Raw genomic sequence first — 25,154 nt, forward strand, 5'->3', positions numbered from 1 at the left:
GCTTTCTGCTGCCATCTTGCCCTGCACACGGAGGCATCTAACAGCAACCGGAAGTGTTTAAATTGTTTACTGTTTCTCTCTATGGTGTGCGGTGAAAGTAGAGGTAAATAGTAATGGTGGGGTCCTCCCCCCCCCCCGCTATTTCCCGTTTTGAGCGCGTTGCATCCTGGGAAGATGGCGGCGCCTAGCGCGTGAGACGAGCGTTGACTGACAGGCGGAGGCAAGGTGAGGTATCGGAGTGACCGTTAGAGGCGGGTGGGGAGGCTTGACTGGTTTTTGCGGGGGGAATTTCGAGCTGACGACCCTCAAGTAGAGCGTAGGAGGCTCAGCAGCGCACTCTGTCCCAGTTAGGAAGCTCTTTTGTCATTCTTGCGCAGAAGTCCTGGCCAAGGGGGCTCCTGAACATGTCTAGAGTTCATTCTCATTTATTCATTTAAAAGCGTCGCCCCCCCAAAACAAACAAACACTAAGGCGGGCTCCCAGAGCCCCTTCCAGAGATCAGCCCTTGCTCTCGGACTAGCAATCTGAGATACGTGAACGATTGGAAGGAAGAATTGAAGGAAGGAAGGTGGGAGAGAAAGCAAACTTGGGCTAGTACCTGTAGTTCCTAGCTAGTAGTTCTTCAGACAAAAGGATCCAGGAGCATGTGCAGAGTTCCCCACTGGGAAAGAAGCCATCCTCTTTATCTCCCCCCCCAAAAAAGAACCTAAGACTGAAATGGTCATGAGGATATGCAGAGTTTCACCTCAGGGAATGAAGCCAGCCTCCCTCCCTCCAAAAAGAGAACATAAGGGCAAGGATTTAATGTGCACATGCAGAGTCTTTCCGTCTAACATCCTTCGGACATCCAGTGAAACTGGATATTGGAACATTCAAGACGGATAAAAGGAGGTGCTGCTTCATACAGCACTTAGCGAAACTATGGCGTTTCTTCCGCAGAAAGCAATGAAGTTCACTAACCTGGATACCTATCAAAGAGGACTGGACACATTCATGGAGGAGAGGGCTATCAAGGGCTACTAGCCATGATGGCTCAGCTCTGCCTTCACAGTTGGAGGCAGCAAGGCTTCTGAATACCAGTGGCTGGCAACCATGTGAAGCAGGAGTGCTCGGGTCCTGCTTGAAAGTTTCCCACAGGCATCTGGTTGGGCACTGTGAAACCAGATGGGCCATTGGTCCTTGCAGGCTCTTCTTACATTCTTACGTTTTGTGCTGGAAACATGTTGCCACTTTAGTAACAGTTTGAGAGTGTTGTGGGCCGCGAGGTCTAGAGTTCTGAAGAGATTACATTTTTATCCCACCATTCCAAGAAGCTTGGGATCCACATACATGTTCTCCTCACCTTCACTAGTTGTATCCTCACAAGAACCCTGTGAGGTAGGTTAGACTAAGAGAGGACAATTGCACCAGGGTCACACAGTGAGCCTGGGTGTTCCTAATTTCAAGTCTAAGACTGTTGTATTTGGTATTGCATATTAGATTGTTTACAGTATGTGACTATAGTGTACCTTAATTTTACAACAAAAGAGTTTTTTAGTACCTTAAACTCTTTTGCTGCAGCTGATTCCCCTGGAATGTATTTTTACAATAATGGTAAATATTTGTAACATTGTGCGTTAATATGTTTCAACAGTGGTAGAAGTAGGAACTAGTAAATAAAATGTGTGGAAGCAAAATGAATAAATCAGATTAAGTCCTATGTCCTTTCCTACTCCACCCTACAAAGAATTCTCACTTCGTCCTCCTCTCTGGCACAAGACTAAGAAACTGTCCGAAAGACCCATGGTTATGTGTCTAAACTTGGAAAAGGTACAACATACCAGATTCTAGTCCTAACTAGGAGTTACAACTAGGAGCAGGCTGACTAAGATAGCAGGAATTGATTGATTGAAGTACAGTGGTACCTCGCAAGACGAATGCCTCGCAAGACGAAAAACGCGCAAGACGAAAGAGTTTTCTGTTTTTTGAGTCGTTCCACAAGACGAATTTCCCTATGGGCTTGCTTCACAAAACGTCTTGCGAGTTCTTGCGAGTTTGTTTCCTTTTTCTTAAAGCCGCTAAGCCACTAATAGCCGCTAAGCCGCTAATAGCCGTGCTTCGCAAGACGAAAAAACCGCAAGACGAAGAGACTCACGGAACGGATTAATTTCATCTTGCGAGGCACCACTGTAAGATGCTTGGTTCAGGTCTCACCTGTTTGCCTTATCTACACAGGAATAGCTTGGTCACCATTACATACTTCTGCATTAAAACAGCACCATTTTTACATGGCAGTCTGGAGTGCCATTCACTTCCAACATACACATGCATACTGCTTTACAAATGCAGCCACTAAACCTCATGTAATGCATTATGATGGCACATGGCAAATTCCTATGTCAGAAGCATTCAAGGCTTAGTTTTGTTAACAACAGCATTTATTTTATATGTTCAAGATTCTTATATCTTGCTATTTTTTTAATCTGGAGCTCAGGATGGCTAACAATTAATAGATAAGCAATTATACAAAGCAATACTCTTAATTTGCACCATAAAGCCATAGCAGCAGCAACTCAACAGCAAATAATATCAATAAAACAACACCTAAAAATAATTTATCTCCTTCTAAATGGTAACTTCTTTCCTTTTGCCATAGTTTTCTGATAATGAATCAAAAGCTAGAGATCATCTGAATAAAAGCTTTCCTCAAAACGACAAACCAGGGCAAGAATGAAGGTTTTTTGCGGAAGAGCCAATCCAACCACTGGAGCAGTGGAGTGGTTGGAGGAAGATGAGAACTATGATTATCATCAGGAAATTGCAAGGTATAGTGGGAGTTGGCTTTTATTTTATGCATTATTGTGACAGGCCAGTGTGTATTCCAACATGATGGTTTAGACTTAATGAGTCCTGGATTCAAATCAATGTGCAGCCACATAAGCATACTGGTTGGTGTTGGGCTCAGCCTAGCATGTTTACCAGATCGTTGTGAGACTGGCAGTGGGGATATGTGTTCTACTTGAGCTCTTGGGGGGGGGGATGGATAAAAAACTGATAAAAAACTGTGATGAAAATGAAACTTGAATGCAAGAGTGAAAAAAGATATCTAATAACATCATAAAGTTTTTGTTTGTTTAACAAGGAACTCGAGTTCAACACAGTGCTAAAGATGGATTCAAATAACTTTTTTTATATTTCCAAGGAGGAAGTGCTGATTGGTTCTTTGTGCCAGCATCCCTTCGTGCAACCTGTGACCTTTGGCACTCGTCACATTCTAATCTACTTAGGCTTTGAAGAGCTTCTTAAATTACTATTTTAAGACTATGACATGTGACAAGGAACATCCCCTCCTACCTTTTTTTCTCATGCATGCATACCTTTTTGTTTTAAATCATGGAAGGATGAGACTGTTAATGGCTACTAGTCCTGATAGTTGTGTCAGAGTATCATCATGAATATTTGAGGCAGTATGTCTCTGAATACAGTTGGTTGGGGACCATGAGCAGGAGAGTGCAATAGCACTTGTGTCTTTCGTGTGGTGCCCTATAAGCATCTGGTCATCCCATCTGAGAACTGAATGCTGGACTAGATAAGGCTATGGTCCAAGTCAGCAGGGCATTTCTTAAGTTCTGATAAAAGTTCTTCAAAACTCAGAAAATAGCTCACTACTCTGTGATTTATTTTTTCAGTTGGTTCTAAAATAAAGGAATTGATTCCTCATTCCTTTTAAAATAGGATTGATTAGAACTGAAGAAAACAAAAAGTGCACATTTAATCTGAGCTTGTTGCAGGATCCCATGTGTTATACTCTATGGCTATCTCCTGACTCTCCTTCAGAAGCTACAGCCTTGTTGTCCTGGACTTTAACAGTATGCAGTGCAAGTGGGGAAAAACTGAACAAAATCCTAGTAGTATATAGCAACAACCCTAACATAGCATGGATCTTACACCTTAGCCCTATGCCTTTGTACTCAGCAGTACATCCCACGCAGCACAAGGGAACTTACTCCAAAGTAAGTTTCCATAGGATTTCATCCTTTAGTTTCCTGCAGTTAAGGTTCATCTTCTTGTGAATAGCTGGTAATAACTTTTAACGGGATGACTCACCATTTGTCAAGCCTACAGAAGGAGAAAGCATCCTCAATTGTACAGCACTTTGTTGGTTGGATATTTTAATAGTAACACTGGTCCTGTTTGTCTGAACTGTTTTTGATCTGTAATCTAAACTCTCTTACAGGTCGTGTTATGCAGACATGTTAAATGACAAAGACAGAGTAAGTAATTGTTGTTTTCTTTTTTAAAAAGTTGATTGTTGGGATTCTGAAAGTTGCCTCATTAGCTTCCATTACCTTAACTTTGTTCCACTGGCTTATAGTATCATAGAATGATAGAGTTGTAGAGTTGGAAGGAACACTGAGGGTCATCCCGTCCAACCCATTGCAATGCAGGATTCTCAACTAAAGCATCCATGACAGATGGCCATCCAACCTCTGCTTAAAAACCTCCATTGAAGGAGAGTCCAACACTTTCTGAGGCATTCCATTCCACTGTTGAGCAGCTCTTACTATCAGAACATTCTTCTTTTTTAAAATAATGTTTTTATTTATTTTCATGGTACAGAAGATAATGTTTGAGAAAACAATTGTTAAAACAGTAAACAACAAATAACTTGTCCTGACAAAATTACAGACTTTTATCATGGCACATGTCAAAATTTAATTTGATTAAGAGATAACGCCACATTTTCCCGTGAGTGTAGTTGGAATTTTCTTTCTTGTAACTTGAAGCTGTTGTCTTGCTTGTTTCTCATACTCTGTGCATTAGTATAGACACAACTGAAACCATGAGTCATTCCCTCCAGCTGCTTCCTTCTTGCAGTTTCTTGCCCCTTTAGCAGGTTTTTGTAGCACCACCTCAGTTTCCTGTGAAGCTATTATTCCTGGTACCAGGTGTTCCCCTGTTTTCTGTAGTATTGTCGCTCTCTCCCTCAGGATTTAGTTTAAAGCTCTCCTGATCAGGTTTGTGAGACTATTAGCAAACACATTCTTGCCAACTGCTGTGCGGTGCAACCCATCTCTTCCCAGAAGCCCTTTCTCAAGGAAGCGACTTCAGTATCACAGCCACAGGGTCTTTCTCCCTTTTCCGGTGACACATTCCTGGTGGGTCCAAAACTATTTAAGGGAAAACTTACAACACTTTTATTTTTAATGAGTTTGTGGTCTTTCAGCTGCATTTTATATTATTTCTGTGATAGCCCCTTGAGATCAATCTTGCCAGCAGTTCCTATTTTCTTACCATCATGAATATGAGATCAAGGCATTTCCTGTTTGTATAAGTTTAAGACAGCATAGAATTTTAAAGAGAAAACAAATGCTTTGAGGTTGGCTTTTCGAGGTTATTTGTTTGATGGATAATTGAGCAAGATGACTAGACTTGTAGAAAACAATCAGTGGTTCAACACTATATTTTGACTAACACTTTTATTTTAATTTGATTTTAATAGAATGACGTGAAGTTTTAGTGCTAAATTTGGAGAAACAAAGCATAGATTACTTTAAAATGCATTAGTTAGTTGATTCAATTTCCTTTGGATCCTGTCTAGTCATGAGTGCATTTTGATAATGAACCCTCTGTGAACATTCCATCTGCTTATCAAGGGCTTCTGCGATATTCATGTACCCTGCTTTCCTCTTCAATAAAATTCCTTTTCAGATGGCAAGATTAAATATTCTTCAAAAGAAGCCCCCAGTGATTCTCAAAAGTTTTTTTTTTTAAATGAACTGTTTCAAAATTAAATCTTGACAAAGCTAAGAAATGTGTTTATTATCTCACTAGCTTTTTTGGGTAGCTGTTCCTTTAATTAATTTTTTAAGAAGGTGACATTTCTTTTAAAAAAAGATGTCAGGGATCAAAAAGGCCTGTCAGAAATCACTTCCTGAAGGGAATTTTGTCCATCTGTATCGGGCTTTTAACACTTGCAAATTCCCAGGTGTCTCTATTTTAAAAGAGTTGGCAGGAAAAGGATGAAAAATTGTAGGCAAACTAACCATTTCACTTAAAGCAGTGCAAAGCATCCCAAGCCTCTGCTGCTGTGTATTCCAATATTTAGAGGGTTTAAAAGTTTTATTTAGAATTAAATACTTAAAGAGGATTGGGAACGAGAGTAATGGGAATATCAGTTCTTAAAGTGCTGGGGCTGCATTCTTGTGAATAGTATTTAGCTTTAGCTTTTCCTCCCTTTAATGTTTTCAGACATTTATCATGGAGATCATACTGAATTTATCAGGCTTCTAATAAGTGTACTGCAAACAAAATCTTATGGATCTGCATATTGATCATCCACTGAAAAGATAATGCCTTTTAACCCACGACATTTAAATGCTTGCAGATTCAAATTTATTAACCTTGGAGGCCATGTGTCTCACATTTAAACAAACATTGGTCTTGTTGAAGTAACTGTCAGGTTTGTCTTTTTCCACAGAATGCAAAGTATTTTCAGGGTATTCGTGCTGCAGTGGACAGAGTGAAGGAAAGAGGAGACAGAGCCATTGTCCTAGACATTGGGACTGGCACTGGACTCTTGTCTATGATGGCAGCTACAGCCGGGGCAGATTTCTGCTATGCTGTTGAGGTAGGTATCATTGCTCCCCTGTCCCTACGTACCATATAGAAATCGCTATGCAGGAGGCAGATCCTTAAAGCAGATTTGTAAACAAAATTGTATGTGATAGGGACTAATATTGCTTTAGTCTGTGTGGCTCTCTTTTGTTCCTGAAACGTTGCATTAATATTTAGTGTTTGTTGTCCTTATCATTGCTAGTAAAGCACAGTGTTCAAGAAACTTCACTTTGGATGGTGCATTTCAGTCTACTTTGTATTCCCCACTCCTTGAAAATGGGGCAAAGCAACCAAGGGATCTCTGAGCTTAATCCAGACTAGCTGTGCCTAATATAGATGCTTAAACTATCCATGATTATTCATCCCATTGATTTTGATGGGGCTATTCTAAGCATGAGTAGGTCTGGATCGCTGTATGGTGTCTTAGGAAAGTTTTAATGTTAGATATTTATTCAGAGTAATAGTGAAATGAATTTTAGTGCTTTAATTTTAATTTGGGTTTGTTTTTTGCTTTTGAAAAAGCATTGACTCATGAAAGGAGACTTTTTGGTCACTGGTGGTGTGTAGCCATCTGTTTCCCCCCTCAACTTTCGTTTCATATTTACATTTTGGCAAGAAGCAGTTCATTTCTGGCAGCTTTGGCGGTGGAAGGCAGTCTTGTTTTGCCAGGGTTCATGCCTTAATTAGTTACACATTTTAACATTGCCAGGAGGTATGTGCTTCATTGGAGGTCTCATCTGTGTTTTTGAGAAGACAAAGTTAGATTTCTCAGTCTTTGCCAAAGCTCAGACTCTTGGCTCTTATTAGAAACCCAGTTTCTTTCTGTTGCCTAGACCAGTTAAAAATCCCATCCAACTTTTGTATGTATTGGATCTGAAACTGGGCACTAATGGAGTAATCCTATGCATGGCTGCTCAGACATAAACACCATTGAGTTATGTGTATAGGATTGAAGCCTAAGTGATTAGATCTTTCATGCAAGATGATAAAATATAGGCAGGGATTCTTAATATAAAACAGCAGTTGGTTGTTCTCATTTGTTGTGCTAGTTTGAATGCTTAATTTAACTTAGTAGTAGTTTTCAATTGTATTTTTCCCTTATCTGCCCAGGGCACATACATTTATGTTTAAGGTGTGTGATATAAACTATGTAAACAAACACATTTTTCATCTCCTTGGAAAAAGCCACAGACAGGTGCAACCCAGTACCTACTAAGTCTTCTATTTGGCAGGATTAAATGTGCTTAAATGTTTATCCTGTGGTAAGTATTTCCCGTAACACAATACAGTAATTTTCTGGTGGTGTTTGCACCTTGAATGTAGGTGCCATTAGCTTGGTTGTGTTCTTGAGAGCTGGTGTAGTGTAATGGCTGTGTCTCTGTGCTGTGTCCTAGGAAGTACCTGATTCAAATGTTACTTCAGATCTATCTAAATATAATAATTATTATACTGCAGGTCTTCAAACCTATGGCTGATACAGCTGTGAAGATAGTGGAGAAAAATGGCTTTAGCGACAAGATAAAGATCATCAACAAGCACTCCACTGAAGTCACAGTGGGGCCTGGTGAGATTAATGTGGACTGTATTCTCATGTTGCTTGGAACAAAGGATATCTTTATTTAGTTCTTTGTTTCATTAAAACAAATTGTATGCCATCCTTCAGACATGTTTTTGGGGCGGTTTACATATAATAGAGGCTGGCTTCCTCTGATTTCAAGGAAGGGAGGGGATGAGAAGGAAGAACAGAAGGGTCACAGCTGTATAGAAGAGAACAGAAGCAGTCCTGAGGCCATTCCCTATCTCCTATTTGAGGTGACTTAACATTAGCACAGCAGCCTGCTTTGAAAAAGAAAGAGAAGAGAAAGAAACCAGCATACTCCTATTTGTCTTGTGCTATGCTTCCTAGATGGAGACATGCAGTGTCGCGCAAACATCCTGATAACAGAGCTTTTTGATACTGAACTGATAGGGGAGGGAGCTTTACCGTCTTATGAACATGCCCACAGATGTCTTGTACAGGTAAGGAAGTGAGCACTGTTCACAGATGGTGTCATGTAACAGAAATTTTATTCTTCCAAGCTCGCAGATTCATTGTAACCAATCATTTCTTTGTTTTTGATCGGTTTTGTTACTGTTAGTTTTCACTGAAGATATTCAAAATGGCCTTCAAAATTCATAATAGACCTGTCATAATCTGTATCTGTGTTGGTTGCACATGGCTTAAGAAACAACTAACTTTGAGAAAGCTTTCACATATTTTTGGCACAAAAATGCAAAGTATAGTAAATATATGATTCTCTGTCCACTTGAGGACAAGCATCATTTAACTCAACAGGAATACCTTCCAAGTAAACATTATGGCATCAGACTGTGAGATAAATAGAAACGCATGTAAAGAGAAGGTTCAAAGGTATTGAAGAGTGGGCCTCATATTTACGCCCAGAATCCAAGTTTTATGTACAGCCTATATATTTTCTAAGAAGTTCACATTTCAGAGCTTGATTTTATTCCAAGGGCATATAATGAACCTTGCTCAGTTTCCTTTCTCTTTGTTTTCAAATGATTAGGAAGGATGTGAGGCAGTGCCTCACAGGGCAACAGTATACGCCCAGTTAGTGGAGTCCCAAAGAATGTGGTCCTGGAACAAGCTATTTCCCATTCATATTCAAGCAGAAGATAGTGAGAAGATTATTGTCTCACCACCAGAAATGGAGAACTGTCCTGGTGCTCCTTCAGTCTATGATATCCAACTGAATCAGGTGTCCTTGCATGACTTCACGCCTCTCAGTGACGTTGTTACAATGTTCAGGTGAGTGCCACTTTTATGTTATGTGTTTAAACCATTTTTATACTCCGCCTTTTAATCTTCGATTATCAAGGCAGCTTAAAACATCATTTTAAAACAGTGCCTCATAAAATAATAAATAATATAATAAAACATAGTCTGTGGAAAATTCAAAGCCACACCAGAAACCCACAAAGGCCAAGGAAAACAAATGTTTCTGCTTGGTGGTCTAAAAGCCATCAGATTTGGTGCTAAATGAATGGGTGGTGGGCCTTGGTATCCACCTCATTTCAGCCAATGAGGCCCCTCAGAACCATGTCTCCTTCCTTGAAGAGCTTACTAATGGGATTGATATGGGAGAAGGTGGTCCTTCATATACCCATTTTGCAAGTGGGGTGGGTGGGAACCTATGACCCTCCAAGTGTTGCTAGACTGCAACTATCATTCTTGGTCATGCTAATGGAGGTTGATGGGTTAGAGCTCCAACAGCATCTTGAGGACTATATGTTCCCCACCCCTTATTTAGAGATTTATAGGTTAAAACTTGCACTCTGAATTGTTCTTGAAGGAAACTGGTAGCTTGTTTGTTTGATGGTTTGTTTGTTTAAGTACTTGTCCTTACACAGACACACCTGGGTATCATATATATTATAAATACATTTAAGAGGGAAGTAGCAAACTCCTAAGATCAAATGGTTGATGGTATATGAAGTTGTTGGTGAGAAGTTGCTGAGCACTTTAATGCATTGTGATGTTTCATTGATGACTGACTGCTGCTGCTCTTGGTCAAAACTGTCAGATGCAGTTTCAATTTCTACAATTTTTAGAAGAGCTCTGTTCAGTTCCATCGTTGTGTTTATCAATTCTGCTCTGTGTGTATGTTTGTGGTTAGAATCACAATGTTTATTTCTGCCTAACAACCTGAATGAAAATAAGTAGCTATTTAAAATGAACTGATTGCAATTCATTATTTTCCACAGTGTAGATTTCAGTAAGCCAGTAAGCCGAGCCTCTGCCTACTACACAGTACATCTGGAGGCCATAAAGTCGGGCAAAGCCCAAGTGGTCCTGTCCTGGTGGGATATTGACATGGACCCCGCTGGGTCAATAAAATGTACGATGGCCCCATATTGGGTGCAATCCACCTCTGAAGATATCCCGGTAATGTACTGAACCTCTTGTAAATTCTATTGCCTTCCTAATATTTTAATGCTGGCAGATTGAACTAAAGCCATATATGTGGGCAGATGCTAATTTGTCCAGCTCTGTAAAATGCGCCATTTTCACTTTTTGGCCTAATTCGAATTTGACTCCGGACATTCACCAAGGGAGGGGAACAAAACCAAGTCCATGTGCAATTCCATACAGGCATCTCATTTGACTTGGGTCACCACCCCCTGTGCAGGCATTGTTAGTATGATAGGCATGAGTGGATGTTGTGTGCTGACATAGCATGTTTAGAGGCCAGTGATCTAACTTACCCAAGGCACCAGCTGCATGAATGTCTGCATAGTTATGCTTTTGGAATTTTTTGTGCATGTTGTTTGTTGCATCTTAGTTGGACCATAATTCAGTATTGCTCAGCCTTTAGAGAATGCTCATAAAGATTCTAAAGATTTGTGCTAAACTTTCAGAAGTAAACTAGTTCTCCTAAAATTGTCCAAATCTTGATAATAATGTCCCTAAGTATATGGCCGCTTGCAGTTTTTTAGCTACTTACTGCCATGGATGGAGTTGTACAAAAATAAACAATGCTCTATGATTGCAGCAGGTTAGTGACTTTAAGTAAGATTAGGATTCTATTGGATTTGCCATCTCATCATCTTTTGACTTTTCTAGCATAGAATGCATCAGGGTAGGCAATATGCTTTCTGCAATTCCTAATTTCACTAAAGAAAAGGTATGTTTTTGGACATTGTGGTTATAGAAATGAATGTGAAAAGTGACAGCAGAACATTAAATAAAGGCAGAAGGGTGATGTTAAATCTCCATGAATCCTTTAAACAATAAGAGATTATGTTGCTGTGAATGTTTCCTCATGATTACATTGTAAAACAGGCAGTTCCCAGCATTAAAGCTGTATCAGGGTAAACCTTGAGTGGGGTTCCTGTTACAGATAGGTAGCCGTGTTGGTCTGCCATAGTCAAAATAAAAAAATTCCTTCCAGTAGCACCTTAAAGACCAACTAAGTTAGTTCTTGGTATGAGCTTTCGTGTGCAAGCACACTTCTTCAGATTATCTTGAGTGGGGTTGTTTAGGTATGAACAAGCATTGGAACTTGCCCAAATTGTGTTCTTTATTTCACTCCTTTACTTTCTCCTGTATATCTTTGTGTCACATCCTTGGCACTATATGTCACTTGGTTGTCAGACAGGGATCCTGCCAGCGTTTGATGTGTTTCTTTCTGTTGAATGCATAAGCATGCACAGCTGTAGCTCAATTGCTTTGCATGCAGGAGGTTCCATGTTTAATCTCTAGCGTTTTCAGGTAGGGCTGAGAAAATGAAGTTATCTGCATTATCCCATTGCCATTTACTGTTTGGTTTTTTTATCCCACACAATCCATTTTTATTTTGAATTACTAATTGTCTGCCCCTTTTCCATTTTGTTTAAACCTTTCCAGTGGAGAGATCATTGGATGCAGTGCGTCTATTTCCTTCCAAATGAAGAACTTGTTCTCCAGGGCCAGAGTGTGGGCCTGACTGCCTTTCATGATGACTACTCTGTGTGGTATAAGCTTCAAAAAGGCAGGTAACTAAAGATAGGAGGCAGAAAGGGATACTCATGATTGAGCAAAGACTGTCAGGCTGGGATAGTTTGTTTTCTCAGTGAATGTAAGTTGGGGAGGGTTACTCTCCCAGTCCATGAATGGCCATAGGTGTTGCACCAGGCATAGCTGGTAAAAACCATTTATAATGTAAACATTATCTGGGGCAAACAGAAATGAGTTGGTTTCATTCATTCAAATGTTTTTAGAAATGAAGACGCCACAACTGCTATCCAAGTTGAAAGTCCTGTGTGTAGGTGTCAGGCCCACCTGTTGTGGAATAGGCCACGGTTTGGAGAACTCAACGATCAGAATCGAACAGCGCAGTATTTACAGGCTATGCAGAAAGTGAGTAAGATTTCCCAAATCCAATATGGTATCTTCTTGCCTCAATCTCTGCACATTAGGCATCACTTCACTGAATTTGGGTGAAGAGCTGTGTACATGCCTGCTTCTTTTTTTAGCTTATTAGAGGAGATGGTGAGTCACAAAGCCAGCATACTGTTTTGCTTATTCACTGTTGATACTTGATGTACCTCCCGTTGCAGGGAATTCTGTATGGTTTTTAATGCAATGGACCAATACAGCTATCATTCTGGAAAGCAAGTGAAAGTAATTTCTTTCTGACTTTAGTGTGCAATGCACATGAGAACAAAGCAGAAGTCCACCAATTTGTTTTTAAATAGCTGGGGAAAACCGTACAACCTGGTAAACGAACAAAAAACAAAATCAGATTATATTTATTAAATAAAATACTGCCTCTTGCATTTGTTCTGTAACTACGTAGAAATACCAGGATGAGCAACAACAAAATGAACAGGAAGGTAGGAACTCAGATGGGACAGAATAATGGGGCAACTGCAGGAGATGTTGGGGGCTGCAAGTTGCCTACCTGTGACTTAAGAATTTAAATCTCTTGTAGTGTCTGTTGTAGTGTCTAAAGATATGCCTGTTAAGACCTTGCCTATCTTGAGATGCTATGAGAGTTTCTAAAATCTCTCTAAGCAATACAGATAAAATAAAAATCTACAAGGAACCAAGGAGCAGGTTGTTTTTCTTTTTAAAAAAATCATTTATAATTATTTGATTTTTAAAGTGATGCTTGGGAACATTTTTTTGTTTAATGATACAAACTTGTAAAAAGATAGATTTAACTATACAAGCCTAAGTTAGAGGTTGAGTTTTCCAGTTAGAGCAAGTATAGTGTTGAACAGCATATTTGATCAGCAAGCCTGTCAGCTAAGTTTGTCCTTCGGTTCCATCTGGTTGCCCTGTCCTCTGCACTTGAAGTAAATCTTTTTTCTAAATCTTTTGTGCTATCTTTTCATCAGCACCTAATGACTGAAATATGGTGATTCATTGATAAAATTCCACAGCTCCATTGCTTAGCCTTAGTTATAGCGAATTTATGTATGTATGTCTGGCAAAGTGGGTTTTATCTCACACCAGTGAATGCCATAATAAATCTCTGTGACAATTTAAAAGGCACCTTTCCTGAATTGTATAATGGACTAATGTGGGTGGAGGGCGTGGAGAGGAGAATGTGACTGTGAAGCTGGGTCATAATTTGCCAGGCATGGATTACACAGAACCAGCATTTTGTCAGCACTGGATGTAAAAACCTTACAAACAATTTTTAATCCTTCCTAACTACTAGGGCAAGAGTAGCAAAAGTAGTGTCCTCAGTCAGCATGTCCAATGGTCAGGGATGATGGGAGTTATAGTCCAAAACATGTGGAGGGAACCATTTTGGCTATCTTTGTGTTAGAATATGATGGTGGGATCCTTAAATAGCATAGAGAGGACTGTTAGACCAGAACTTCAGGTAGCCTTCTGCCCAGTTTCTTTGAATGGACATTGAAGGTGTGTGTTTCTGTTGGCTACTTTCACCAGGTATTGCAAACCACAGTTGCTCAAGTATCAGTTCCTGGAAACCAAAGGAGGGGCCAATGCTGTGACATTCAGGTCTTGCATAAGGGTTTCCCACAGGCATCTTATTGGCCGCTGTAAGCACAGGATGCTGGAATAGATGGGCCACTGGCCTAATCCAAAAGGCTCTTCTTGGGTTCCTATGTACTCTTTCAAAAACTGCTTTGTTTTTCACTTTTCTTCATGACCTGACTTGGCTAACTGGATCATGTCTTGGTGTAAAATGAAACAGAACATGGATTTAAAAATTGAGTCCATAAATATGTATAGTGACAATGTTTTGTGGGATTCCTCTCACAAGTATTTACCTTTCTAATGTAAAACATGCATCCTTTGCCTTAAAATGTCATGAATTCTACTTGAAACATGGAGATTTTAGACAGCTTTTGGGATGCAACAGTGCTTAGTACTTTCAAACAAGCGAATGTGTCAGTCCTTAATCAGTGACCTTTTGCATCTGGAAAGGAGGAAACTGCTGACAGCTTGTCTTTTCGCTCTGAAGGTTCTGAAGCCAAACAGTGTTTGCCTCAGCATCAGTGATGGCACCCTCCTTCCTGTGCTGGCTCACCATCTTGGAGCAAAAGAGGTACAACCCCACCCCCCGTCATTGAAACGTTTGCTATTTTTAATATGTGCTGACTCTTCAATTCCTTTATACATTTTTTTTAAAAAATTATGTTATATCTATTTATCTTCAGTGCTTTTCCTTAAGAGCCGTCTGTGGCATTTGTTTGGTCTTCCACAACTCTTCTGAGCACTGAAATTGCTCCACTCAGTCTCAGTTGCGGCCTCTTACTCCCAGAACTAGTGGGAGTAACTAGTGTTCTTTATTTCAATACCTCTCTTCCAACCTCCAACCCCCCCCCTTTTTTTAGATGCTTTGGCACCCTTTCGTCCTCATCTCCTCCTGAAACAAAGTAAAAATATTTGCATTTGCCCATGCCCATCCCTTGTTAGTCTTGTTTCTCTTGGAACAGCCTTCTCTGTGTTGCATCCATTACTGGCAAAATTTAGCTTGTAAGTTCCTTGGGTACAGACCTGTTACTGTTATCAGTATACATTTCGTTTTGCAGAGTATGTTACTCATGATAACAGTTATCCAGCTGACTGACTGGAGTAGGATTCTTAATCCCCTAGGTCCTGCTAAGTTATGTAGATAGATAGATAAAATTTATTCGCATTAGCCAATGGCCTTAGCAACATAAAACAAGCAATATATACATTTAAAAAGACAACAGTGGGTAAAAAGTGCAATCAAATGACCAAGATTATCCTTCAGATAGTGGCCTTTAATCTCATTGCACCCTCGATAAACCTAGCAACCTTTGCTGTTGTCTGATCATTTTGATCTGATAAAAGAAAGAACAATGTGGTCGCAGATGGGCGACCTGGGATGGTAAGTAAGAGTGGGGTGATGATCTCATTCCTCAGATCTTTATAAAGGGGACAGGACAGGACAGGTATAGCTCAGTGGCAGAGCATTTGACTGCTAAGTTATATAATGGAATGGGCCATGCCATGCAGTATTTGTGCATGTTTATATATTTATGTATTTAATTATTTTATTGAGATTACTTAAGTAGATCGCTGCTTATTTGAGCAGTTAATTGCTATACAGGACATTCTTGATGTTCTTTGTAAGTCTTGCTCTTGAGTCTTTATTGGCTGCTTGCAAAGTGGAGCAGGGCAACAGACCACACATAACCAAGGTGTGTTACACCAATCAGAATGGAAGGGAGAGCGTCATTCAAGGATAGGAGTTTCCCCAGTGAATCACCAGTGTGGTCCTTTCATTGCTCATGGGACAGGTATTCCTTCCTAAATTTCCACCCAAAATTGCAGGTCTGATTAAGCCAGTGTATTCTGTTCTTCTTCTAGGTGTTTACACTGGAGAGCTCTGCAGTTTCTCATTCACTCATGCAGAAAGTAAGTAATGAATATTGGAGTCATATCTGCATGCAACTGCTGTCTTATGTTTATTACTCCTTCTGTTTATTTTGTTTTCTTTTGTAATGGCAAAAGTGCCTGCCCACTATGAAAGTAGAGAATTTTAGTTACCCAAAATAAGTCATTTTACATTTCAGAATGTTTTTGCGTTACATAGTTAGGAAGAGGTTTCATTCTTGGACAGCAGTAAAAAACAAAACACTAAGACCTTTCTTCTTTTCTTTTTCATAAAAAAGATTTTTAAGGCCAATCATCTAGAAGATAAAATTAAAATAATAGAGAAACATCCTGAATTGTTGATCTCTTCAGATCTTGAAGATAAAAAGGTAAGATAACTAAATGTCTGTGTGACCAAAACATTTTACTCTTTGAGAGGATAAGCTTTATCAAACAAAGCATGTCAAGAGGTATTTCCCTCATTAGTTGGCCGCTGAAGTTGTATGCAATATATAAAAGTTAAGTAGTAGCTCCACTACTGGTCTTTAGAATTGTGAGGTAGTTCACACATAAACGGAAACCTTGGTTTGACACTTCTTGAACAAGTATTCAGGAGCTTTGTGGCTCTACACCATGGTTTGATCTCTGAACCCACTCAGTATGTTGGGCAAGACTGAGAAGATACAATTACCTCTTCCAAATTGACTGGCAGTTTAGTTTTTGTGTTTGTTATGGCTTTTATAGCTAAACAAATACTACTACTACTACTACTACTACTACTACTACTACTACTACAAAAATGTGTTAAGGGCTTTCTATGTTCACTCCCAAAGTGCTGTGAAATTGCGGCTGTTACGGGCCATACCATTTATAGATGCATTACGTAGGCAATATGTCATGGTATGAGTTTAGTTCAATCTTTACCATCATCTTAGAGCTGGCTGACTGGCTGGCAGTGGCAAACCCAGGTCCAGTTCATTGGAATTGACACATGGAGTCCATGCAACTGAAGCTACCATTCTACATTGCATGTACCCAACTGGCAACCAATCCCACCTATGCAGAATGACAGACTTGGAAGGCCTGCCAAATGGTACAAAGTGTGGTCTGTCACCCTGTTGCCCATCTGAGCCTCTTGTATGTTTTCCCCCACCCCAAGGTGTCACTTTTAATTGGTGAACCCTTCTTCTCTACGAGCTTGTTGCCATGGCACAATTTATATTTCTGGTACGCCCGGACAGCCCTGGCAAGCCACCTGACAAGCGATGTGACTGTCCTGCCCCAGTCTGCTTCACTTCACATGATGATTGTGGAATTCAAGGTAACAAAACTATGTCTGGTTTCTGTTTTGCCCCCAGGGCAGTGTGGGTGGGTTTAGTTACAATACTATACTTTGTTTATTAAAAAAAAAAATTGCACTTCATCATTTAGCCAAAAAGTCTTCCAGATTGCAGCTACAAAATCAGTAGTAAGATAGTTCCTTGGACTTACGCTCTAAAAAGACATGACACACAAGAAAAAGAGAAGAGGGGGAAATGATCAGTTCCTAATGATACAGGTTCCTCAAAGTACAATTAATTATCTGGTTTTTATTAGTTTGTAACATTTTTCTTTAGTCCTCAAGTGGTTTTTATCTTGATATATTAAGAGTTTATTTTTGGAGTGGTTTTAATATATCGTGGATAAGTGTGTTTGACATTCTGGTCGTTTGACATTCTGTTTCTTTGAAACAATTTAATTCTCAAAATATAGCTGTCATATTCCTGGGAGTGATGAAATATACAGTTTTGATCCAATTTCTCATGTTTTCATTTAATTTTAAAACACTGAACAATAACATTGTGTCCCCCCCTTTTCTTTCCCCCTAGGACTTGTGGCGAATCCGCAGCCCGTGTGGTACCTGTGAAGGGTTTGATGTGCATATTATGGATGAGATGATAAAGGTTAGACTATCCTCCCTGTGTGTTGGATAAATGCCAACTGAATTAGAGATGTAGTTGTAGGTAAATTGCTTGTAATCATGCTTCTAGCCAACCTGTGCATTAAATGGGACATACAGTACAGGAATGGTTTTCAGGCTTGTGACAGGATTTTTGGAGGCCAGACCCCATCAACCCCAATGTCATTTCTGCCCACCCCCAAGCTAAAGAATCTGGCAGGCATGAAACAAGCAGCGGCACTTTGTTGGTCTTTGGCATGTTTTCTCATTTAAGGGCTGAGAGGGGATCTGGCCAGCTGAGAGGCACACTTTGTGCCGTCCTTTTTATGGCAACCACACTGACAAGGCTTAGGCAGTGTAACCACCCCTATCATCACAGCACAGCCCCTCCCAGTACTTTAAATGAGAGGGTGCTGCTGAACATTGCTCAAGTCACCACATATGGAATGAGGAGGCACCCCAAAAGTCTCTGATAACACAGAGCTCTCTGACTCTTCCTCTCATTTAGCCATGGGAGACACACTGATAAGAGCAGAAGCTGGGCTTGGCCCATGACACTTGCCCAGCTAAAGTGGGATAACAAGTTGCAAAAACTGAAACAAGCAGGAGTCATGTCTGGTTCATTGCCTGCCAGTTGGTCATCCTCTGATAACAAGATTTGATTCCTTCATAAAATATCGCTTAGTTTCTTTAAACATCATTTTCTGTTATGTCATTTTCAATAGCTAGGAAATGTAGTATTGGATCAAATCATGGCTGAGGTACCATTTATTTGGCAGCCTGACTGCACTGGCTTCCAATTAGTGTTTGGGCCCAATTCAAAGTGCTGGCTTTGACCAATAAATCCTTCAAATGGATCAGGACACTTCTTCCCATATGAACCACCCTGGACCCTGCAATCATCACCTGAGGCCCTTCTTCATGTGCCTCCTCTGTGAGAGGTCCAGAGGGTAGCAACATAAGAGCAGGCCTTTTCTGTAGTGGCTCCTCACTTCTGGAATGCGCTCCCAAAGGAGGTTTGCCTTTGGCTAATTAAAAAATCTATGACCTTTGTTGGATTTGTTCGTTATTTTGCTATATATGTATTTGTTTTTATATTTTAGACTGCCTTGTGATCTTCAAATGAATGAATGAATGAATGAATGAATGAATGAATGAATGAATGAGACTCTTGTAAGCGTGACTAAGTCTGGATTCCAACCATAGCTTCTTATCCTAGTTCTGAATAGGTGATTTTTCCCCCTTCAGGTTAGCTTGTTATAACACCCCCTTCTTCCTCCCACAATCTGAGCAGCTCTGTTTGATGAAATCTGTAGCTTTCCAGGCATGACCTTTTCTTCATTTATTTACTTATTATTAATGAGTCATCTATCTGCTCAAAGGAACCTGAGGTGATATTCAACATTTTAAAACCCAATACAAATCATTAAAATACAAACCTTACTTCTAACAATGTAATTAAAAAGCATATATACACACCCCATTAAAATAGTACAAATGCCTAGTATTAAAAATGCAGCAACAGAACAAACAGAGGGCCAATTAAATAAAATCAGCCACAAACAATAGAAAACAGTTCCAGTAGCAATTCCACAGGAGACAAAAGCTAGCAGACAAATAAAGGTCCAATGATGTTACTTAAAATACTGAATACTCCCACAAGAACTTTTATACCACATCCTTCTTATGATGAAAATGAATGTTTGCAAGTCTTCAGCCTTCATTGTTCAAAAGCACAGGACCAATTAACTTAATTGCAAAAAATGTGTAGTTATTTGAAAGCACTACTTAGAAATGTCTGGGATGACAAGCTTAATGAGTTGTGCTAGCAGCTGCAAAGCTATAGCAAAGATTGCTGTAAAAAGGAAAATAGACTTGAGCGTAGTTGCAGAGAATAGAATTTATCAATTTAATTAAAAACAAATTCGCCTTATTCCCATACACACAGTCTGAGAATTTTGGACTGGCTGTAGCATGTGCTGGACAGAGAGAGCTGTGGGTTTGATTCTGCACGCTCATTCATTTAGTGCCTAGTCCAGCACTTTGCAGTATCCATCTCTGTCATCCATAAAATATAATACTTTACCTAGCCCAGATGTCATCCTAGAGAACAAACGCTAAGTTTGTAGAATATTTGGCCATTATGGTGAATAAACACATACACTCCAAATGGCAGAATCTGCTGAGTTTTCACCTGGCATTTGGTTGTTTTGACTTTTGGTATGTTTTTAGCTGGGCTAATAGCTTACCAGAGAATGCCTGGTTCTATAAATGAGTGAAATGACTCTTTTCTTCACTTTAGAAGTGAAATAAATGTTACTGTCTTGACTTGCTAAAAGTTAATCTTGCCTCAGTATGTCAATGCTCTCTGAATATTTTAAATGAATACCTGATCTGTGAATATTCTAGCACTTCAATGCTTCCCTTTTTGTTTTCTTCCATAGAACTCCTTGGACTTCAGGGAGTCAAGGGAAGCAGAACCTCACCCGCTGTGGGAATACCCTTGCAAATCAATATCCAATCCACTGAAAATTTTGATATTTGACTTCCATCAAACTGTGCCAGAACACACTATCAAGAACGAAGGCATCATAAATCTGACAAAGTGAGTATCACCAAGAGAAAATGTGCAAGCCCTGTGCAGGACTGTGGCCATGTAGCTCAGTCTTCTTTCTTTTCCATGCAGAATGCCCCAGGTTCCATTCCCAGCACCTCCAGGTAGGACTGGGAAATATCCATGTGAGAAACTCTGGAGAACCACTGTCAGTGTAGAAAATGGACAAATGTCCTAACTCAGTATAAAACAATTTCCTATGTTCCTAAAAGCGCAGCAGAATGGCTAAGAATCGTGCCATTACTTCACTGGGTAGCCTTAGTTCTCTCTAGGCCTCACATCTACAAATATAAAATTGACCAACTTTGTGAAATTGTAAGGATTGCACTAAGGTGATATCTGAGGCACATTGAATACTCTAGAAGCACTAAGTGCATGCAAAGTCAAGTATCATTATTAACACACTTGATATCGCTAGAATTAGCATCTGTTCCAGTCTAGCTTTTGGATGGAAACTGCCCAGGTCACCCTGGCGGATCTTTGACAGGGACAGACAAGGGAATATGTCCCTCCTAATTCTCCTGGATCTCTCATTGTGTTTTTAATAGCCTGGTTGGAACCACATGCTTTTTAACATTCCCATGAATTTAGTGCCTGAGCCAGTATTAGCAATATGCCAAGCACACTCACCTTTACAAAAAAAAAAAAAAATCCCAGGGAATTGGTGGCTGCTCTAAAAAACAACCATAAAATTGAGACAGCATGACTGGATGACAAAGAAGGAGGAGGGGAAATTTCAGGGCCTAGAAATCAAAAGCAATAAACAAACATAACAAATAGACCCCATTATTTCAAGGGAGGTAACTTGGTATAAGATTGGGAGCTGAAATCAGATGGGTGTTTGAGATTTTAGAGCAACAGCATATTCATATCACTTTTACATTTAATAATGCATTTTTCTGAAGAAAACTTTTGTAGTTCTATAATTTGCTTAATAATAATTAACATATTTCATGTATGAGATAACATACTGCTCTTAATAAATAATGTATAAATTACATTTCAGCATATGACTGAATCAATTTATAATGACGTTCATATCTCGTCTCCAAATATACCCATCTGTTCCCTGGCTGATCATTTCTTTCTCAACCAGCGCACAGTGTGTGGTGTTACCACTGAACCAAATTATGGTGTTATCATTGTACCAGCTGTAAAGTATTGGAACATCCTGTGCAGTAAAGATCAATATTTGTCTCCAGCATGATTCTTGTTTAAACATCAGATGTAGATTTTTCAGACTGTATCATATAGCTTGTGCTAGCAAACAAGTCAATCACATCAGTTACACATGAGATATTTAAGCTAAGACCAAAATAGTAGATATTTGCATTGAAGTTTGAATCTTAAAATGAAAGACAGAATGCAAAAGAAGCTGGGTCCCACTTCATGAGTTATACTAAGCCAAACCATGGCTTAGCATGCATGTGGAAACGTGCCGGCTCCTGGAGAAGAAATTGCACGCTTGTGGTTTAGCTTTCAGACAAACTACCATCTTGTAACTAAGGTTTGCTCTATGATATGCAGCTTGTAGTTTGTCTGGAAGAGCTAAACCATGAGCCCAGCTTCACGTGACACACTAAGCCAAACCACAAATTAACTCACTGCAGCAGCAAAATGACTGGGGAGGTGAAAAATGGCTGCAGTCTCCTCTCCAGGAGCCCACATGTTGGCTCATTCATGCTATGCCATGGTTTGGCTTAATATAGGCATGAAAGAGGGCAGAAAGATCCTGCTTCAGGTCTTTAATGTGTTACTGCAGTTACTGTCCTATACGCATCGTTTTGGTTCCTGCAAGAAATTTCGCTTACTTACTACATCCATCTGCCAGCTGATGGAAGTTTCAGGCTCCCATAGGTGTAACATTCATGCTCTTTCATCTCTCTGGCCTAAGCTGCTTCCAAGAAGGAAAGATACTATTCATATTTCAAAAAGAATTTGTGCGTATGTCAGTGTGTTGGTGTTCTTCAAAGTTAGCAGAAAATCAATACTTGAGGCTTTCTTTCTTTCTAGGACTGGGAAGAGCCACGGAGCTGTTCTGTGGATGGAATATCATCTGACACCCAGCATTTCTGTTACCACAGGGCTTGTGCAGGTTTCAAATGAAAAGGTATGCTTAATGCTCTTTCATCTTCACTCTGCTCCATATTTGGGGGGGGGGGCGAGGGAGAAGAATGTTAATCTGAGTGATTCACTTCTATCTCATGGTTTGGGGCATTTTGGGGCTAATCAGTCTTCTGTCTTCTCTGAAATGCTAGGCAAATTTATTTATTTAGATATTTTTCTACCGCCTTTCAGATTTCATCCCAAGGTGCTGTACAGCACATTAAATAATTTAAAACCGTAAGAATCAATAAAAATCCACAAAACGATAAAAAGACCAGAACAATCCAGGTTAAATTAAGACATGGTACCATATGCTGGAGTCAAACAACAGCAAAAGCCTGGGAGCAGAAGTGGTCTCCAAAGCTCAGTAATTCTGGCACCTGACTTTGCTGATGGGGGAAATGGTTCTATAGGGAAGACACCTCCACAGAGAAGGCTTCTTCTGTTTGCCAACATTTTATAAATGTTGTAAATCTGAATTCGCAATTTTTCAGTGGAAACTATGTGCTTGGATGCAGTTTAGAAGCCTCATTGGAAACATGTATAAACCAGAGGCTATAATTCATTTGTGTCTTTCAGAAGTGTGACATCTGTCAGAGGTATTCTAGGATGGCTATGTTCCATTTTTAGTTAACACACTAGGCTCAAGATTTTGCTGCCAAGCCCAGAGCATAGGGGAAGTTCCCCCACTAGCCTTTTTTTAAAAGTGTAGCTTCTGTCTGTATGTTGTAATTCTTACAGTCCGATCCAAGCATATGTACTCAGAAGTGAAACCTTGTGTGTGCAATACAATGTAAATTTATATAGGACTGCATCCTTAGAAATCTTGGAGGTAATCAAGTAATTGGCATTCTAGTTCAGCCCAGTTTGCTGTTTCCTCCATTCCAAAGAGCAAAATAATTTGCATTACCAAGTTATGCACCAGATGTCAGAAGTCTTAGGGACCTAGTCTGAAGGCATATAAGACCACCAACTTGTGGAGATTGGGTGCAGCAGTTCCCTGAATGTATGGAATTCAGACCTCATTGATAATAACAACACATTCTGTTATGAATCAGCATGCTGATACCCTAAAGTAAAGTGATTACTGTTGGTCTTGACAAATTAGCATACTGTACTTTTTTTTATCAGAGCTGATTATTTTTCTTCTGCTTGTTTCTGCAGGGCTATTGTCAATGGACTCCCCACTGCAAACAGGCTGTGTTTTTCTTCAGTTCAGATACTGGGTCAGAACCTCCCATTGATAACCCCTCTGCAGTTGCATACACCCTAAGCTTCAACCCAAAGACAGGCAATGTTATCATGGATTTCAAGCTCTTGGATTAATGTGGCAGCTTTCCAATCAAAAACCTTCCTGTTCCCCCTCCCCTCCCCTCTTTTTTTTTTTTTACCAGATCTTAATAAATATATCAAGAGATAGTTATGATGGGCTTCTCTTCTCTTCTTTTGGGTTACAGCAGCTATTACTGACCCCCCAGGCATTGTCTGAAGGTGTATACACATGCAGCCGTGTTGCTAAAATGTAAGCTGGTATGGCTCTGGTTCATGCCTGGATGGGAGATTACTTGCGAAATCCTATATATACCGGCTAAATGTAAAGCTTTAAAAATGATGCCTGAATCAGGTTATGAATAGTAATAATTCTATATTCAGATATAATCATGCTGATGAGACTGTTTCAGATTGTTTCCCCTTGTTAATGTGAGGACTGAATCATTGACAGCTGCAGCTTCAGAAGATTCCCTTGTTGCTTTCTAGGAACCAGGCTTGTTCTGCCATCCTATTGTTGCTGGTCTGGCTGGTTTCCTCACAGTTTCCTCCTTTGGCCAGACAGTGATGGCATCCCTTCTCAACTTCTGCATAGTATTCCTTTTCATCTTAAGTCATTTACATAAGCCAAGACAAATTCCTTCAAGTGTTGGTATATAAAGAAGATTACAATGAAGTTTTACAAACTTGCATGCACAAGGTTTCCAATTTCAAGCCCCCGCAACTTCAATTGAGAGAACTATAGGAAGTAAAAGGTGGGAATGATCATTGTCTGAAACCCTGGCTGGGTGTGGTATACCAATGCCCTGACTTGTGGCAAGGCTAATTCAATAGGTTCAGTTTCTGGGGATCCCTTCCCTTCATTTGCCGAAAATCTCTGCATGTCTGCTATGGAAACTCATCACATTGTATGAAATCTAATAGCATGTCCTAGGGTGCAGACTGCTGGCCCAGAACATACCAAGTACACCTCACTGGCCACAAATTGCACAGGTGGATCAGTCAGGGATGACAAGCATGTGCCTCCATGCCCACCCCTAATTACTGATCTTCTCTTTGGAAACGTCTGATGGGTCACAGTTGAAAACTACTACTATAATGTTAGGCAGCAGTTGAGATTATTGTTGAAGACTTTGAGTGTCCATCCTTTATGAGATCCACTAGAGGGCGGTAAAGCCTTTGCCCATTTAATCAACAGCATCAGGGAGGTGTTTTTGTGTGTGATATCAAAAGGATACACAATGTTATTGAAAAGGTATTTAGAT

At 39.9% G+C, this 25,154-nt stretch overlaps 1 protein-coding gene across 5 annotated transcripts; it reads left to right on the top strand.

Moving 5' to 3' along the window:
• Positions 1 to 84: 84 nt before the first annotated feature.
• Positions 85 to 24,044, top strand: PRMT7 (protein arginine methyltransferase 7). Of its 5 annotated transcripts, none has more exons than XM_081200825.1 (18): positions 85 to 225; positions 2,636 to 2,804; positions 4,217 to 4,253; positions 6,461 to 6,610; positions 8,053 to 8,161; positions 8,504 to 8,616; positions 9,165 to 9,406; positions 10,363 to 10,543; positions 12,005 to 12,132; positions 12,358 to 12,496; positions 14,580 to 14,663; positions 15,956 to 16,003; positions 16,261 to 16,350; positions 17,121 to 17,282; positions 17,830 to 17,904; positions 20,345 to 20,505; positions 22,528 to 22,624; positions 23,785 to 24,044. In XM_081200825.1, exons 2-18 carry the CDS (start codon positions 2,710 to 2,712, stop codon positions 23,944 to 23,946), a joined length of 2,073 nt encoding a protein of 690 aa, XP_081056951.1. In that variant the 5' UTR covers positions 85 to 225; positions 2,636 to 2,709; the 3' UTR covers positions 23,947 to 24,044. The 5 variants fall into 5 exon arrangements, with proteins under 5 accessions (XP_081056951.1, XP_081056954.1, XP_081056952.1 ...); XM_081200828.1 differs by lacking the exon at positions 85 to 225 and adding an exon at positions 325 to 346 and having other exon boundaries at positions 23,785 to 24,039; XM_081200826.1 differs by lacking the exon at positions 85 to 225 and adding an exon at positions 377 to 568 and having other exon boundaries at positions 23,785 to 24,039.
• The last annotated feature ends 1,110 nt before the right edge of the window (positions 24,045 to 25,154 follow it).

The sequence above is a fragment of the Podarcis bocagei genome (genome assembly GCF_964188305.1).
Source record: "Podarcis bocagei genome assembly, chromosome: 7".
NCBI classification, from domain to species: Eukaryota; Metazoa; Chordata; class Lepidosauria; order Squamata; family Lacertidae; genus Podarcis; species Podarcis bocagei.

Excerpts from the sequence above, each read along its gene's own strand:
- PRMT7 (XM_081200825.1), top strand. The coding sequence starts at position 2,710 with ATGAAGGTTTTTTGCGGAAGAGCCAATCCAACCACTGGAGCAGTGGAG. Across the intron at positions 9,407-10,362 it reads GACGTTGTTACAATGTTCAG|TGTAGATTTCAGTAAGCCAG; the intron begins GTGAGTGCCACT and ends TATTTTCCACAG. Across the intron at positions 16,351-17,120 it reads CAGATCTTGAAGATAAAAAG|GTGTCACTTTTAATTGGTGA; the intron begins GTAAGATAACTA and ends CCCCACCCCAAG.